The sequence below is a fragment of the Meleagris gallopavo genome, chromosome 1 (genome assembly GCF_000146605.3).
Source record: "Meleagris gallopavo isolate NT-WF06-2002-E0010 breed Aviagen turkey brand Nicholas breeding stock chromosome 1, Turkey_5.1, whole genome shotgun sequence".
Taxonomy (NCBI): Eukaryota; Metazoa; Chordata; class Aves; order Galliformes; family Phasianidae; genus Meleagris; species Meleagris gallopavo.
Genome location: NC_015011.2, coordinates 165,061,829 through 165,078,418, shown reverse-complemented (window position 1 = coordinate 165,078,418; position 16,590 = coordinate 165,061,829). Strand labels below are relative to the sequence as shown.

Sequence of the window (16,590 nt, the reverse complement as noted above, 5' to 3'; positions counted from 1 at the left end):
CCCTTCGGCCGCACACTGAGGCGAGGGGTCCTCGAAAGCGCCCGAGTGGGGGAAGAGGAGGAGGAGGAGGAGGACGGGGACGGGGAGGAAGGGGACTGCTGCCCTCAGAAGGTGTAAAAATAACTCCGGCTCGCTGAAGCCCTGAGTCATGGCTATTTCAAAGCCTTCGAAACTGGATGCTTTTTTTTTTTTTTTCCTTTCAGCGCTTGGCCTCGCCCGGCCGTGCTGAGATAAGGCAAAAAATCTCTTTGTCTCCTCGCAGCCTCCCCCTCTCTTCAGGCCCTCATAACCCGCTGTTGGTGCCCGCTGTCAAGCTGGGCTCTGGGTGAGTCGCCACCCCGGCCTTTGGGATGTCATCTATGGCATCAACTCTTTGTTCAGTTGCTTATACAAAGCTTCCCGGCACTACCGTGCATGCTTAGAGCAGTGTTTTGTCGTGGCTTGGCTCCTCAGACAAGGGAGGCTTAAAGTCTTTTGAAAATGATTTTTTCCTCGTTATTTGCAGAAGTAGTTTTTAAATGGATCTTTGCAAAGCTAAAGAGCAAGCCAGCAGCACTGAATCTACACAGCATGGGGGTGCTTCCTTGGGAGGGAAACTGGTTAAGCTGTCAGAATTGCAATCAATTAAAAAGATCGTGCGGGCAGAATTAAGCAGCTTCAATTAGAGTCCCTGTGTAACTACTTTTTAAATTTGTGTTTTAAAATAATATTATTCCTATAATAACATGGTTATCACCTACTTACTTTTATAAGGGCATACAGCAACAGAATAAGGGGAAATGGTTTTAAACTGACAGAGGGTAGATTTAGACTAGATATTAGGAAGAAATTCTTGACTGTGAGGGTGGTGAGACACTGGAACAGGTTGCCCAGAGAGGCTGTGGAAAGATTCAAGGCAACGCTGGATGGGGCTGTGAGCAGCCTGGTCCAGAGGGAGGTGTCCGTGCCTACAGCAGGGGGTTGGAACTAGATGATCTTAAAAGTCCCTTCCAACCCAAACCATTCTGTGATTTCTACTGCTCAGGTGATGAGCTTAGTGGATGTGCATAGCAAAGCAAGCATGTGGAGATAACAATTAGGAAGGCTGTACACTTAACAGGCTGTATTTGGTTACACAAAGCAAGTAGTGGTATGGCTGAGACAGCAAATTCTAAGCAGTGTCCTTTGACTTCTCACAAGCCTTGCTAAAGCCCATGGACATTGGTCTTTCCTTTTGTTCCTTTCGCCTAACTCAGGGTCTCGGTGTCTGAATTTTTTTCCGAGCAGGTGTCTGTTGACAAGGACAGCTCTGCTGCATCATTTTCAAGGTCTGCACCACAGCACTGAATTAGCACTGATTGTAACTAGTTGGAGCCATGGCTTCATGAACTCAGATTTTCTGTCCTTGCAGAAGGCTTTATGCCTTTGATTGGTTTCTGTGGTAAACAGAAGCACCTCCAGGATGGTCAGGTGAATACTGTGCTCAGTGAACCTTTTGTCTGAGACAGTAAGGCTGTCCTTTATAGCAAAGTGTCAATTCTCTGCTAGTCCAAATACTGGAACAAATGCCATCTGTAATCAGGCAAAACTGCAAATGAGAGGCAGGCATTTGATCTGCATTTCAACATGTGTCTGTATTACAAATCCATGTTGAAAGCAGCAAGAAAAGGAGAGCAAGCTGGCAGTAAAGAAACAATTTTAGACTAGCTGAGAGAGTCTAAAGATAGAAATGAGCTTGGGGGGGGGGGGCAGAGGGCTGGTTGAAAGTGAGGTTTGGAAGTACAGTCAGGAAAACTTCTTGTCATTTAATCCCACTGCGCTTGGCCAAACAAAGCGCTTTCTACAGGCTTTGTTAATAAACAGGGCTGTATTCAAGGCATGTGTGATTCTGTCACCAGTTTTCCCTACAAACAGAAAGAATTCAGAAGTCTGTCAACAGATTATTTAGGTCAAAAGCGGGAAGCAACATCCAAACACAACTCTTATGAGGAGCGATTGAGGGAACTAAGATTGTTTGGTCTGGAGAAGAGGAGGCTCAGGAGAGACCTTATCACTCTCTATAAATACCTGAAGGGAGGTTGTGGTGAGGTGGGGGTCGGTCTCTTCTGTGTAACTAGCAATAGGACTAGAGGGAATGGCCTCAACTTGTGCCAGGGGAGATTCATATTGGATATTAGGGAAAATTTCTTCTCTGAAAAAACAGTTAGGTACTTGAATGGGCTGCCCGGGGAGTGGTTGAGTCATCGTCCCTGATATCTAATCTAAATCTCCCCTCTTTTAGTATAGCCTCCTGCAACCCCCCTTGTCCTTTTACTATCCGACTGTGTGAAAAGTTGGTCCCCCTCCTGCTTATAAGCTCTCCTCAAGTACTGGAAGGCCTCAATGAGGTCTCCCCAGAGCCTTCTCTTCTCCAAGCTAAACAAGCCTGGCTCCCTCCTCCTGTTTTCATAGGAGAGGTGCTCCAGCCCTCTGATCATCTTCATAGCCCTCCTCTGGACTTACTCCAACAGTTCCTCATCCTTCTTCTGCTGGGGGCCCCAGGCCTGAATGCAGTACTCCAGATGGGGCCTCACAAGGGCAGAGTAGATGTGGACCCCTCTCTCATCCTGCTGTCCCTCATTTTGAAATCAAGTTGACAGCTTAGAGTTGCCAGACTTAAATTTAAAAGCACATCCCAAGTGCCATGTCCCATTCCCTGGCTGAGGGCAGCAGCACCCTGCCCTGAGTACCAGCTGCAAGCCATGGGCCTCACCAGCTCCATAGGCCAAAACGAACCGTAAGGGAGGAGGAAGCACAGACAGAAATGGAATTTCCCATCTTTTATACTCAGTTCCCTTATTCCGTTTCAAACATCCTGGAAATAGAAGGAAAGAGTGTTTCCTATTCACTGTTATTATGAGATATGAGGAATATGTCTCCTGAGTCCAGCCCGTGTCCAGTCTGCTGGCTGCTGGGGAGTGCTGAGAATCTGTTAGCCTGTACTGTCACGCGTAGAGTTAAGTTAAAGAACTGCCAGCAAGGATAGTGAAAACTGAATCACGATTGCTTTTAATCAGAGGGTTTAATGTAATAGTTGTTTCTGGCTGCAGTAGGAGCTGATTTGATTTTTCTTGGCCTACCCTCTCCTTTTTCAATCTGTTTTGTAATTTTGAGTGCATGGCCTGCCTTTAGTTTTCATGTTCTTATTAGCTTTTTGGTTGATTGCCCGTAGATCACCTTTTCAAGATTTTTAAGTGTCAGATTGAAGGCTCCTGGAAGACTGCAGGGGGATTTTTGCTGAGGCCTCTTTGTAAATTGGATGGGCTCTGGGATGGCTCCTGGTTTCTGAGGCTGTTTTGTAGTCTGTTCCCTTTGCCTCCTATCCTCCTGAAGGGCTGAGCAGAGCCAGGAGCAGCCCTGAGAGTGAAACAAGAGGCTAGTTATCATTCATATGCTGGTAAAGTTTGGTACAGATCTTCCCATCATCTCATTTTCAGCCTTTTAGGTGTATTTACCTCACCAAAACATGTTGATTTTATATGTGCCAAATACAATGTTATATATATATATATATATATATATAATCCTGTTGAATGACAGCAACTAAGAAGAAAGAAACCTAAAACCCAGTGTTCTCTAAGGCTTTTACAGTGGAGTTGGATTTGCTAAAGCATAAAAAAGATAGGGAAAGTTACTGTAAAAGAAGCAAACTTCAGAAGAGAGAAGGACTTTTTAGTGCAAGCTGTGCACCTAAGGAGAGCATAAGACAGTTTCAGGGAGTTTTTCATCTGAGGTTTGAGTACATTTTCCTTCTGTGACATACATAGGAGTAAATTGACCTTTTGGGTGATTATAGGTATAAAAAACATTGTTACGTGAAGTCTTTTTAGAAAGTGAATATAATGAGGGGTATGGATAATATCAAACAGATTATACAACTGCCTGTTAGCTTAATAATGAGAACGGTTGTGTTTAGCAGCATTTTATGAGTGGTGTTTGTCTTGTGCAGTGTAGTACTAATTCATATGAAGTATTATTATAGCCAGCTCTGACATGAAGTGGAACTTTGACTTGACTTTACGTAAAACAACAATCTCTGAATAACCAGATTTGCAACTCGGGGTATTTTCAGCCCATGTTTTGGGAACGTACACAGGAAAGTCCGCTTATGTAACAGCACAGAACTTGGAAACAGGACTATTCCCACTTGTTGGTGTGCTAGACAAAGTGTGTGTAACTATGCAGCTGTGAAGAAAATATTGAGAATGTGGATCTAGATTTACTTGTAAGATCTTTTAAAAATTATTTTGGAGCTAGCATTTCATAATTTACTTGTAAAGCTGTTAAAGCCATGCTTGCAAATCTGTGATCGCTGCTCCCAGGGTGATTGCATCCGCGGGCTGGAGGAGAGCAATGTGCTGGAAGGACAGACAGACAGAGGGACGGCCAAGACAGGCAGCTGCTGCAGCACGCCGGGAGTTGTGTCTGTGAGCAGGCATGCTGGGAGTGCGAGTCTTTCCACTTTACTTCCTGTCTGCAATGGCCTCCTGATGTAAGGCAGGACCTGTCTGGCGCTTCCAATTGGGGAGGGTAAGTTTGTAGGCTCTGTGTGCGACGTGAAACCCTCTCTGCCCGCTCTGTGTTGCAGAGGCTGAGCCCAGTCGAGCCAAGGCAACCACCGGTAGCTGCCTGCCAGCCTCTGGCTCACGGGGTTGCCCTCCAGCTCTCCCAGCGAGCCCTGCACTGGAGAGGGCTGCACGGGGTTCTGTGCCTGCCTTTGGCAGGAGGGATGCTTGGTGTAGCTGAGGTGGGATGCAGAGGGCTATGAAAAGGGGGCTGAGGGCCCACGAAGCCTTGGAGGCACCTCTCTGAGGCTGCATTACTGAAACTCCTCCCTGCATATGTATTCTTATGCATCTCAAAGGAATCGGTTTCACTGAGTTAATAGTATCCTTGATCATTAGAAGTGATTTTTAAAAGCTTAGCATTGATATTTGTCCCTTAACTAGAAATGAGCTGATGTATTTATTTTTGTAATGAGACGATTGCAGCTGTCGTTTTTACAGACTGGTTTTGATTTGTGATGTGTTTATGCTGCTCACTGGGTAATTTTGTCATGTTAAGAAAGTCACTAAGAGCTAGTTTGAGAAGCAGTTAATAGGCAGTCTGCTGTACGTGGCTCTGTAAAAGTTTTATGTGGGCTTATTTCTGCACAAATGCAGGATGACAGCATCTCTCTAAGGAGGAAACAACTTTGTTTTGTCAAAATAATAATAAAAAAAATCTATTTCAAGATCTCTGATTGGTGTCATGCAGTTGCTTAGTTCCTTAGGTATTTGAAAGTGAGTATTTTACTCCTGAAAGCTCAGGCAGAACTCTACAATGAAATAGTTCTTATTTACACACGTTGTTAGTTCTAACTACAGCAATATTTCTCTTAACAGTGGTTACCACTTGACTGGACGATGAGTGGCCATTCTGACTTGCAGTAAGTAGAGGCAACACCACTGACATCAGCAAAATTAAATGTTTTGGAGTTAAGTCCAACACGTGTCCCTGAGGAACTAAGTCCAGGAGTGCAGATGATGAGTCTGACTTGTGTATTCTGACTTATTGCTGGTGAAGGAAGTGGTGTCCCTCTACTACTCAGTCACTGGAACAATCCATAAAGATTACTGTTGGCTTTCTGTAAATCAGATTGTCCTTAAAGGTGCAGCTGTGAGTTTGATAGTGCCTGCCAGCCCTGGGGAACCTGGGGAATGTGCAGAAGAAGAATAGAGGCCCTTCCCTCTCTCTCTAGCTCTTCCAGTTTGTGTAGGCAGTGAAATAGATGTCTGTGCCAGCAAGATGCAATACCTTTTTTTACTGTACATTGCTGTTACAGGACATTCCTTTGTTACAGAATCCATGGATGAAAGTAAGTAGGATGAGCAAAGCAACAGTGACACTAAGGGTAGCCTGTGTCCTGCAAAACCGTGCATCAAGTACCATGCAAAAATAAAGGGACTGGATTTCAGAGTACCATGTTTGTACTCACACTTCTGATAGAAAATATGTCTGTCCCTTACCTACAAGTGTATCATGGGAAGGAAATAAAGCACTGCTCCCATATCTGACATAAGACTTACATGGATAAGTAATTTCTTGCAAGTATATTGTAGTCCCACTGACTAACCTTTTGCAAAATCACCCTGATATTGCTGATGTCCACCTGCCAAAGTTGTATCCTCTTATGGTAGTGGGTATGATATTGCATATACTGCATATTTTGTGCCTTCTTTATATAGAATTTGATGTCTGCAATGTAGATGTGTTTTCTCACTACAGCATTTTAGTTTTGCCAGTAAGGCAGGAAATGGTTCAGTTTCTGCAGTGAGAAGTATGGCAAATGAAGCTGTTGTCTGTAAAGCAGCATCTAGAGTAGATCTTCTACAGTATAAACACTGAGGAGGTGAGGGAAAAGATTTTTCCAACCCCCTGCTGGTACAATGTTGCTGATAAGATTTTCTAGTTTAAATTAATGAAATGAATAGTTCTGTCCATAACGGTTCAATTCGTGTTGGTGTAGTCAAGAACAGAATTTGGGCTTGATACAGGTTGGATTTTTATTATTATTATTTTAACCAAATGCTTTTCTATAGATAGTGAAAGTGCTCCATGTCTCATACTGCTAATTTCAGGTGGTGGAAGAATAAGAAACAATATGAAACCTCCACAAAGTGTCTGTTTTTTCAAGAACCTGCTTTCCAGTTTCTACTGTACTGGTCAGCTTCACAATTCCCATCTTTCTTCTGTTGCAAAGAAGATGAGTTGTGTGATGAGGCTGCACAGCTGTGGATTTTGGAGGCCAGATTCTTTGCTGGACACGGCTAGATTCAGTCTGGCATTTCATGGTTGGCTTAGGAAGAAGCATCAGGACTCTCGAGCATTGTGGAAGCATGAGGCTGTGCAGAAGTATCTGGAAACTCTAAGCAAGGAATACCAGCAGGTTAATAGTCTGCTAAATGCTGATTCAAAAAATGAATTTGAGCAAAGGACCCTGAGGAGAAGAAGTGCTGATCTATCCCCAGTTGCAACTGCATTTCAAGAAATCAAAGAGGCTGAAGGCGAGCTCCGGGAATTAGAAACCATGTGTAGAGGTAAGGAGTGCACATCTACTTACTCATTTTGAAAGAGTGGCTTTGCTTGTGATAAACCTCATTGCTCAGCCTTTATGGAGAGCTTTTAAATGAATTAAGCCAACTCTGGAACTCTCTCTGTTCTTGTCTGTTCCTGAGAGCTTGAGGCCTTTTAAGGCTTTCTAGATCCAGACATTTCCTTTTATTTTTATGCTATTTCTCTTAATGCAGGTCTTAATGCAGCCAGCTTGGGAAAGTAGGGGCTGTTTGGACTCTGAGGACTATGCATCTTGCAGAAATAGTTTGGAAATGTTTGCTTTAGGTTCTTTTTTGGTAGCGCCAAGAGCAGTACGAACTGAAGGATAAACATCAGCAAGTCTTGCCTGTTGAATAGACACAGACTACAGCCATGCCACTTAAAATGGGATTCCAACTAGCCAGTTTGATGCTTATTAAGCAAGCTACGTGAACTGCCATAATTTGGTCCTGAATTGACAGCTTCCAACGTAAATAGCAACATTTAATAGGTCTTGGAGGATATTTGAGAAGTGCTACAGGGAAAGTTGATGGTTATCCAAAAAGCTGCTGCTTTTCGATATTATGTTGCATTCTGCTGCACCAAAACAGACATTAAGATAAGAAAGAGAAACAGTGACCTGGAGAAAATGGGACTTACACTAATACAGTAAAGGAAGGGAAAAGCAAAGAAGGGGAGAAATGAATATGTAGCAGCTTAAGAGGAGGAGGATTGAAGTTCCTGGTAATTCTGGGAGAAAGAAGCATGGAAAGTTGACGCATCAGCAAAAGCCATGTTGAAATAAAGCTTGTAGAAACATAGCTGCTAACATTTCCTGCCTCTTAAGAAAGATAGAAAATACCTGTATTCCTCAGTTTTGGAAATAAGTGGGTATGTTTGTGCTTTAGAAACAGTGATTATAGAAAACACTTTACAGAATCACGAATGGCCAGGGTTGGAAGGGGCCTCATGAATCTACAACTCCCCTGCCACAGGCAGGGCCCCCAACCTCCCCATTTAATACTAGATCAGGCTGCCCAGGGCCCCATCCTATCTGGCCTTGAACACCTCCAGGGATGGAGCATCCACAACCTCTCCAGTTCCAGTACCTCAGGCAGAGGGGTTGGAGATTCATGATCCTTGAGGTCTCTTCCAACCCTGGCCATTCTGTGATTCTGTAATTCTGTGAATGTGAATTGATAAACGTCAGGGAGGAGGTAGGAATGGGACACCAGTCATTTGTACCTCAAGCTTCTTGCCACCAGCCCATTCTTCCATCTCTGCTGACAATACCTCATCTGATACTTTCTATTCAACTAATCCATAAGGATGCTTTTCAGACCACCTAGAAGCCTTCTGTTCAGTGCTATCTTTTGGCTGGAGCTGTGACATACAGGTAGGATTATCTATATAGTTCTTGCCTTAAGTACAGAGGATGCCAGGCTCATGTGTTGATCTGCCGTATTTTATTTAAAGAAAAACAAAATAAACCAACAAACCAACATGGAATGTAAATTATAAAGCACAATATGAAGGAGCTGCCACTATCCTTGTCCGGTATGCAAGGCTGGTTCAACATCTCAGCCCGCTCCGTTCTTGAGACTTGTTGCTGAGGAGAAAAAAATGAAGGGGTGCTCCCAATTCTGGCATTTAGGTTTTGTCTCCAACCATCTTTTAACAGTCTGTTTAGTGCATGATCTCGTGCTAAGTGATTGGCATCATCCATTATTCTAATCTGGAGCCTCTGTAGTAGAAAAGATTTGGAGCTTCTGTTAGCTTTGAGAATGTTTTGCAGCTCTAAAATGTAGGAGAGTGCAGCTGAATCACAGAACTGTAGAACTGATCAGGTTGAAGGAGACTTCTGGAAGTGGTTTTGATTGATGTTCTACTCACAGCAGGACTGCTTAGAGCAGCCTGACTGCAGACTTGTCCAGTTGAATAGATCCAAGAACAGAGATCCTACAGCTTCCCAGGGCCCATTTCAGTGTCTGATAACCCTCAGAATCAAAATAATTTTCCTAATACCTAATCAGAATTTCCCATGCTCCAGCTTCTGTCTTGTTTTATGACAATATACTTTGAAAAGACTTTGTCTTGAACTTTTCAGCATCGTTCTGTGAGTTAGTTGTACACAGCAATAAAAACTCCCCTCAGTCTGCTCTTCTTAAGGCTGAACAAACCCAGTTTCATAGAATCATAGCTTGAGCCTGGGTTGAAAAAGACCTAAAAGATCATCTACTTTCAATTCCCCTCCCACGGGCAGGGTCACCAACTACTAGACCAGGCTATCCAGAGCCACATCCAGCCTGGCCTTGAATGCATCCAGGGATGGTTTTCTTGACCTCTCCTGATATTTTCTTTGTTTCAATCCTGGACTATCTCTGTGGCTCTTAGCTAGACTCACTCCAGTATTTCCATGCCTTTTCTATACTGGGGAGCTCAAAACTGGACAAAATACTCCTCTAGGCTGAGCAGATGGGAAGGGAATCTCTTCAAGCAAAGCAGAGTTAAAGTGAGGTCTTCCACATCCTGATGGCTGAAGCCATAAATCTCATATCTCATTGATTGCTTGATTAGCAGGAGGCAGAAGGTTAAAACCCTTGTAATTGTCATCATACTTACATTTTTAATGCTTATCCTAATGAACTGGCTGCAAAGTGCTGCACAGATAGCAGTTTCTACACTAGTCTAGAAATGGAAAGTCTTGTTGCATGTGAAATAGTGGTAAAGAAAACTGAGGCATTCTTTTCTCCAGGCGTGTTTTTGACATATTTTGTTAAATCTCTTGGTGGGTTTACCTCTGCACTGTCAGTCTCTGTCACATAACTGCCAGTATACTATAATTGGCAGCAAGTAACTGTCAGGTGGAACTGGCACTTGTGTGATGCAGACTTGGAGTCATAGCCAAGAGACTGGGAAGTAATATATCTGCAGCTCCTTCCAGCACCTCTGGAAAATGCAGTCATTTAGTTAGCAATACACATCCTGGCTTGAACTGCTCTTCTTTGATATTTCATGCTGGCAAAATGAAACTGCATGCACTGCAAGCTTTTCAATGCTGTAAAGTGTGTCTTTTGACAGCTGTATTACAATCTGCTGTAAGCTAAGTAAGATTGGCTAACATCTATTCCTATTGTTGGAATTTAGAGCTAGGCAGCAGAGAAGAGAAGCAACTGCTAGAGCTTGCCTTAGAAGAGAAGGAAACCCTCAATAAAAAAATCAACACGCTGTGCAGAAAGGTGAGCCTGAGGTAAAAATACACAGCTTCATAAATAAATGTCAGGAAAATGTTCCTTTGTGATCTGCCAATAGACTCTGACACTTGCATTTAATGAAACAGAAGGCCAGCTTCTCTATTTTCCCTGAGAAGACATGGCAACATTAATTACTGGTAAGCTTCTTACTGACAAATGCATCTTAGAAGCTTATTATTTTAGGCATTTCTGCTTGCTTGCTTGTCCGTCTGGAGATGCTGAAGGGGATATGAAGCTGTCTGTGCTGTTGAGACCTTGCGTGACATCCAAGCAACTGCTTGTGGCAGCAGAGCGTGCATTCTTGAAAAGGTTTCTGATTGGAACTTTCAATATTTCATTTTCTCTTCAGCTGGCAGCTCCCCATGAGTGGGTACATTAATTATAAGCAGAGAAGCTGAAAAAGTTCGGTAGAAAGCTCTGTGTTTGGGCTCATTTCTATGTCGAGATTGAGAAAATGGGGAAATAGAACCTTCTGAAATGTAAGGTTCATGTTTGTGTGAAAAGTGGCTGGGCAATAGCTGGTAACTTTGTGCTCAAAGGTAGTTGGGGCTGCAGTGGGTGACCTGGCACCTGATGCTGTAGGATCGAATTTTCAGCTAGCTTTCCTGTGGATGCACCAACGTATCCCATTTCCACACCAACTGCACCGAGCTGCAACAGCCTTTGGACTTGGACAGTTTTTAGTCCTACTTACTCATTTGCCAATAGAAATCCGTGGCTGCGCGTGCTCAAGCTGTCGTATTTGTGAAGGCTGGCTGTAAACTTCATTAAAAGGAGATACAGTCGTGAAAGAGATGGTGACATTCTTTTTTTTTCCTCCCCTTCTTTTCTCTTTTCAGCTTTTCCAGCTTCTAGTGCCAAAGGAGAAGTATGATAAAAGTCATGTTATATTAGAAGTGACAGCTGGCAGAACAACTGGAGGTCAGCAAAGTAAAGATTACTCCGAACCTTCATCCAACTTTTTAAGGCTCTTACGGGTTATTCTTAATGCATTTTTACACTTCAGTGGCATAAAGTCACACTTCCTTAATCTGTATTATTTATTATCAGCATTAATCTGTTTTATGAGCACGAATACAGTTGCAGTTAAATCTTAAAACCCGCGGCTGCCGTTTTGCAAACTGCTATTTATGTTGTAGCGCCTTTATATTTATAGGTGACATCTGCCAACAGTTCACTAAAGAAATGTTTGAGATGTACCAGAACTATGCGGACTATAAATGCTGGACCTTTGACATTCTGAACTACGTGCCAGCTGAGATAGGTACAGTGGTTCTCCAGACGTTCCGTCAAGACAACTACATTCAAAGCTGTGTTTCTGTGCTGTACTTTCCACGCGTTATTTGTCTCTATAGGTGGGTTGCATCATGCAGCTGCTCATATTTCAGGAGATGATGTCTACAGGCATCTGAAATATGAAGGAGGGACTCACAGAGTCCAACGAATCCCTGAGACCGGACTGTCATCGAGAATGCAGCGTATTCATACGGGGACAATGTCAGTTATTGTGCTCCCTCAGCCAGAGGAGGTAACTATCTGTTCATCTCAGCAACAAGGAAGTGTGTTGCTGGCACTGGAGTGGGTGTTATTTAAAACCACGGTACTGTTAGGGGATTTGATTGAAACCCAAGTGCTTTGAGCAAGTCCCAGCAAGTAAACCACAGGCTCTGTGGTTCTGGAAGGCAGCAGGACTTGGCTCTGTACCTTACAATTTTAAATGGGTCATCAGAAGCGACTTTACAAATGTTTGCTACTGCCTGAAAAAGCGAGTACATCGGTGGTCGTTTCAATGAGCGTTTCAGCCCCAGTGCCTGCAAAACTGGAGTAAGCCAGTTTTAAATTAAGTCACATATTAAGATGGGGAATATATCCAAGAAAATATTCAGTGTTGCCTAGGAAAGTGACTCAGCAAGTCCTTTACTACTTTTTTGTTCGTTTGAATTGTTGGTGTTCGATCAAGGACTGTATGCTTTGCATTTGAATGAGCGTGTTGGTTGGTCTTTGTGAGATTTTTCTGATACCACCAGATCTCACTTAAACTAGCAAGTTATGCAAAGAATAACCAAAACCAGATCTTGTAGGCTTTCCCTGCAAATTCTCCTGCTTCCTTGCCGTGCTTTCCTTGCAACACTGGTTCAGATCTGAATGTTGCTTTCCTATCCACTGAGCTCAAACTTGGTTCATGTCATCATGGACTCCTATCCTTAGCTGGATCTGGATAATGTTTCCCCAGGTTGATGTTCTTAATCAATGCTGCAAAAATCCCTCAGGCTTGACTCATGGAACTCATTCTTGTGCTGTTAGCTGCTGATTTTAATCAGCTTCCCATGCAGACGTACCTTGTTTTCTGAGGGATCTGGAGCAAGAGCAGGTCCAGATGAGGGCCACAAAGATGATGAGAGGGCTGCAACACCTCTCCTATGAGGACAGGCTGATAGAGCTTCAAGAAGAAAAGGCTCCAAGGAGACCTTATGGTAGCCTTCCAGTAGCTGAAGGTGGCCTACAGGAAAGTTGGAGAGGGACTTTTTGTAAGGACTTGTAGCGACAGGACAAGGGGAAATGGTTTTAAACTGACAGAGGGAAGATTTAGACTAGATATTAGGAAGAAATTCTTGACTTTGAGTGTGGTGAGACACTGGAACAGATTGCCCAGTGAGGCTGTGGATGCCCCCTCCCTGGAGGCATTCAATGCCAGGCTGGATGGGGCCTTGTCTAGAGGTCTGGAGGGAGGGGTTGGAGGAGGAGGGAGGGTCTATAGCAGGGGTTGGAATTAGATGATCTTAAAATTCCCTTCCAGTCCAAACCATTCTGTAATTCTATGATAATGACTGTGGCTGATACTCAGGTACAGTTGTAAATTAGTAGGTTTTTAATAAGTGATTTTTTTTACTCTATTACTGAAAAGTCATTCAAAACATTTTAGGCAGAGCAGAAAATAGTATTTTTCTTTGATTCTAGGTTGATGTTAAAGTGGATCCCAAAGATCTGCGTATAGACACATTCCGGGCCAAAGGAGCAGGAGGGCAACACGTCAACAAAACTGATAGTGCTGTGAGGATTGTACATCTTCCCACAGGTGAGTCTGGCTGTGGTTGGTAATTCTAAGCACTCTAAGTCTGCATTCTGGAATGAAAGCTTGTGACTCTGTAAGGTTGTGTCGTATAGCAAGAAGTCAGTAGCCCCTTTTTGTTCTGTCGTCTTCTAACAAAGCAATGTGTGAGAAGAGGAGCTTAAGTAGTGGTGCAATGACCAACATGCTGCTATTATACTTAATGAATACACTGTCTTTGAAGGATGAAAGAATAAACGGAGGGACTTGGAGATGGGATGGAAGATGTAAATAATTTGTGCTGACGTATTCAGGAGTAACAGCTATTGGCAGCTAAGGGTGAGCTTTGCCTAGCTGCAGCAGACAGAAAGAGGAGCTTGAAGATTTCCATTTAGTACTAGATAATGCTATCCAAAGTTAAGTAGGAAAGAAAACGTGCTGAAAGAAAACATGTGCTGATGGGAAGTTGACATAGGTACTGAACTACTCTATCTTAGGATTTACTTGTACTGAAGTTCAGTGGGCCTGTATCTGTCCAACCTGAAAAAAAGGCTTTGGCCTTTTCATTTTGGAAATCAGACAGGAAGTAAAAAACAAAAAACTAGACCTTTTTATTTTCTTTCATTATTTATAATGCAGTTTAAGACTCTCTAGCATGGCTCTGATGCTCTCCTCTTCTAGAATAAGGAACTTTTCAGTTTCCAAGAGCTCATGTAGATGAAGACATTCAAAACCCACATTATATTTTTTTAAACATGCTCTTGTAGATTCAGCAACTTCACTTTTGTAACATGTGACAGCTACCTGGAATAAACCTGTCCTCGGTTCCAGAGAATGATAATTCCAATGAGAACTGTTTGCTTTATGGTATCTCACAGTATCCCTAGCTTTTCTGTAGCACCAAACAAAGCTCCTGGTCCAGCTGTGAGGAGTTTAAAAGCAGACTAATGGTTTGAGACATTGTGTTAAAATGACTTTTTATCCCGCAGCTGAAAGGCCTTAAAAATGAGCACTCCTAGAAGGTGTCATTTGCCTAATGTGATTGAATTAACTTCGCTTGTTTGTTCTGTGTTTGAATGGCTTTTTGCTCTGCTCTATCTGACATTCCACTGTGAAGGGGTGGTGGTTGAGTGCCAGCAGGAGAGATCGCAGCAGATGAACAAGGAAATAGCTCTGAGGACGCTGAGAGCTAAGCTGTACCAGCAGATCATTGAAAAACAACTGAGTCAAGAGCAGAGTGCCAGGAAACTGCAGGTGAGAAAGGATGACTGATGAACTTGGAAAGGGTGCTTTTTTGTAGGGGTGTTTCTCTGAGTGTCTTTGTCTAATAAATTGTGCTTACGAAGGAGAATCCTGGGTGTCAAGATGCTAACTCTGCTTTGAAAGTGCACATCTGTTGTTTGCTTATCCCAGCTCAGCCCTAGTGTAGAATTTTCAGGTAATGAATGAACCACAGACTGTGGGTGGAAAGAAGAGAATGTAGCTGAAATTACCCAAAAAGCAGTACTCAGCACCCAGCTAGAGCAGCAGCCAAAATTCAGATCAGAAGTTCTTGGGGTTGTATTTTAGGCCGTTTCTAAAGCACGGTGTTTGACAAGATGGTGTTGCTTCTGGGAGAAACAAGTACATGAAGGAACCTGCCATTTCACAGCTCTGTATCAGTGTGTTTGCTGTGGGTTGGGTAACCTCTGAAAGAAGAAACTTCAAATTCGAGTTGCCTCAAGTTATGCTGTAGGCTGTACTTTCCTCTTAAGTGTGCCAACATTCTTTTCCCATTCTTTGAGTATTTTGCTGTTTGCAGTGCAAACTTCAATAGCGATCACCAAGAATAAAAATACTTGGCAATACCGGAATTCTTCAGCGTTCCACCGTTCCCAGCTTAGCTATTTAATTGCTCACTTCAGGCTCTGTGTCACTGTATTGTTCCTGCAGATTATTAACTCTGTCTCTGTAATCGGTGAGCCATTTATCTGCTGTTAATAATTTTCACTCGAGAGTTCTCAAGGCTGCGTTAAAGGACTTCAGATTTACATTTATGTTAATGCTATAGAAAATCAGGCTAAAGTGAATTACCTTTTATAGCGATTCAGAATATATAAAATCCTTTCTTTTGAAATACAAATGTGAGTGCAGGTGGAATTTAAAAGAAAAAAGCAGCTCGTACAAGTAGACACTCATTTCTCTAAGTAGTTTTCAGCGTGTAATTCTCCTTTTTAATACAGTGCTTAACCGTGCAGCCAAGCTACATTTGGAGTTGAGCACGACTTGATTGCACTACTTGCACTGCACTGATTGCACTACTTCACCTTACCACCAGAGGACTCCTCTGTGTCCGCTCCATTTACTCTGCTCATTTCTGACGGCCAGATGTTAGCGAACTCCTTTGCCACCCTCTGTGAAGCAGGCATCGATTGTGCTGCTACTGTTATCAGTGGTTCCCACCCACTGCCTTTTGTGGGAATGCCTTCTGCCTTCCATGGCTTTTGAAACTGATGTAATTCTTGTTCTATTGTTTTTTGGTGCTTTGCTACAGTTGGGAACGAGAGCCCAGTCAGAGAGAATTCGTACTTACAACTTCACCCAGGACAGAGTCACTGACCACAGGATCTCGTATGATGCACGCAATATCAAGGTAATGGTTGCTTATGAGGGTTAAGGCTTGGATACTTAACTGTGCCACGTAAAGCAAAATGTAACCTTGTGAAAATAATTTAAAATATATGGGGAAATCACATGGCTATTTACATCCTAATAGAACACAGCTAATTCAAGAAGCCTACACTTCTCTGCCTTTCTTCAGGAAATGGCGAGCTGACCTACGGCTCTGTGTATTTCTCTCCAGCTATATGAATGAATGATGCTCAATATGTAGTCCTCCTTAGTGAGCTCTGTGAGAACTCCTGAGTAGTCCCCAGTGCAGAACGGTATTGAGGTATGCTCTGTAACGCTTTGGTCTGCTGTTATTTTCCCATAGGAAATTCTGAGTGGGAAAGAGGAACTGGATAAGTTAATAAACAGGCTGCTGGAGTTTGCGGAGATGGAGGCTCTCACAGAGTATCTAGAAAATCTGAGGTCCATAGGAGGAGAAGGATGCTGAAGACCTTGTGTGGAGCTAAAGCAGAACTGGGTTTGTAACTAAATAAAATGGACACACTTATTGGATGACTGATTAAAACCTATGCCTCTGTTTTTCAA

The 16,590-nt window shown here is 43.0% G+C and overlaps 1 protein-coding gene across 4 annotated transcripts; it reads left to right on the top strand.

The window, feature by feature from the left end:
* The first annotated feature begins 219 nt into the window (after positions 1-219).
* MTRF1 (mitochondrial translation release factor 1) lies at positions 220-16,590 on the top strand. Of its 4 annotated transcripts, XM_010728844.3 has the most exons (11): positions 220-325; positions 4,341-4,548; positions 6,639-7,097; positions 10,240-10,331; positions 11,186-11,267; positions 11,503-11,610; positions 11,702-11,874; positions 13,305-13,422; positions 14,513-14,649; positions 15,929-16,027; positions 16,370-16,590. In XM_010728844.3, exons 3-11 carry the CDS (start codon positions 6,662-6,664, stop codon positions 16,490-16,492), a joined length of 1,368 nt encoding a protein of 455 aa, XP_010727146.1. In that variant the 5' UTR covers positions 220-325; positions 4,341-4,548; positions 6,639-6,661; the 3' UTR covers positions 16,493-16,590. The 4 variants fall into 4 exon arrangements, with proteins under 4 accessions (XP_010727146.1, XP_031407896.1, XP_003203364.1 ...); XM_031552036.1 differs by lacking the exon at positions 4,341-4,548; XM_003203316.4 differs by lacking the exon at positions 220-325 and having other exon boundaries at positions 3,629-4,548.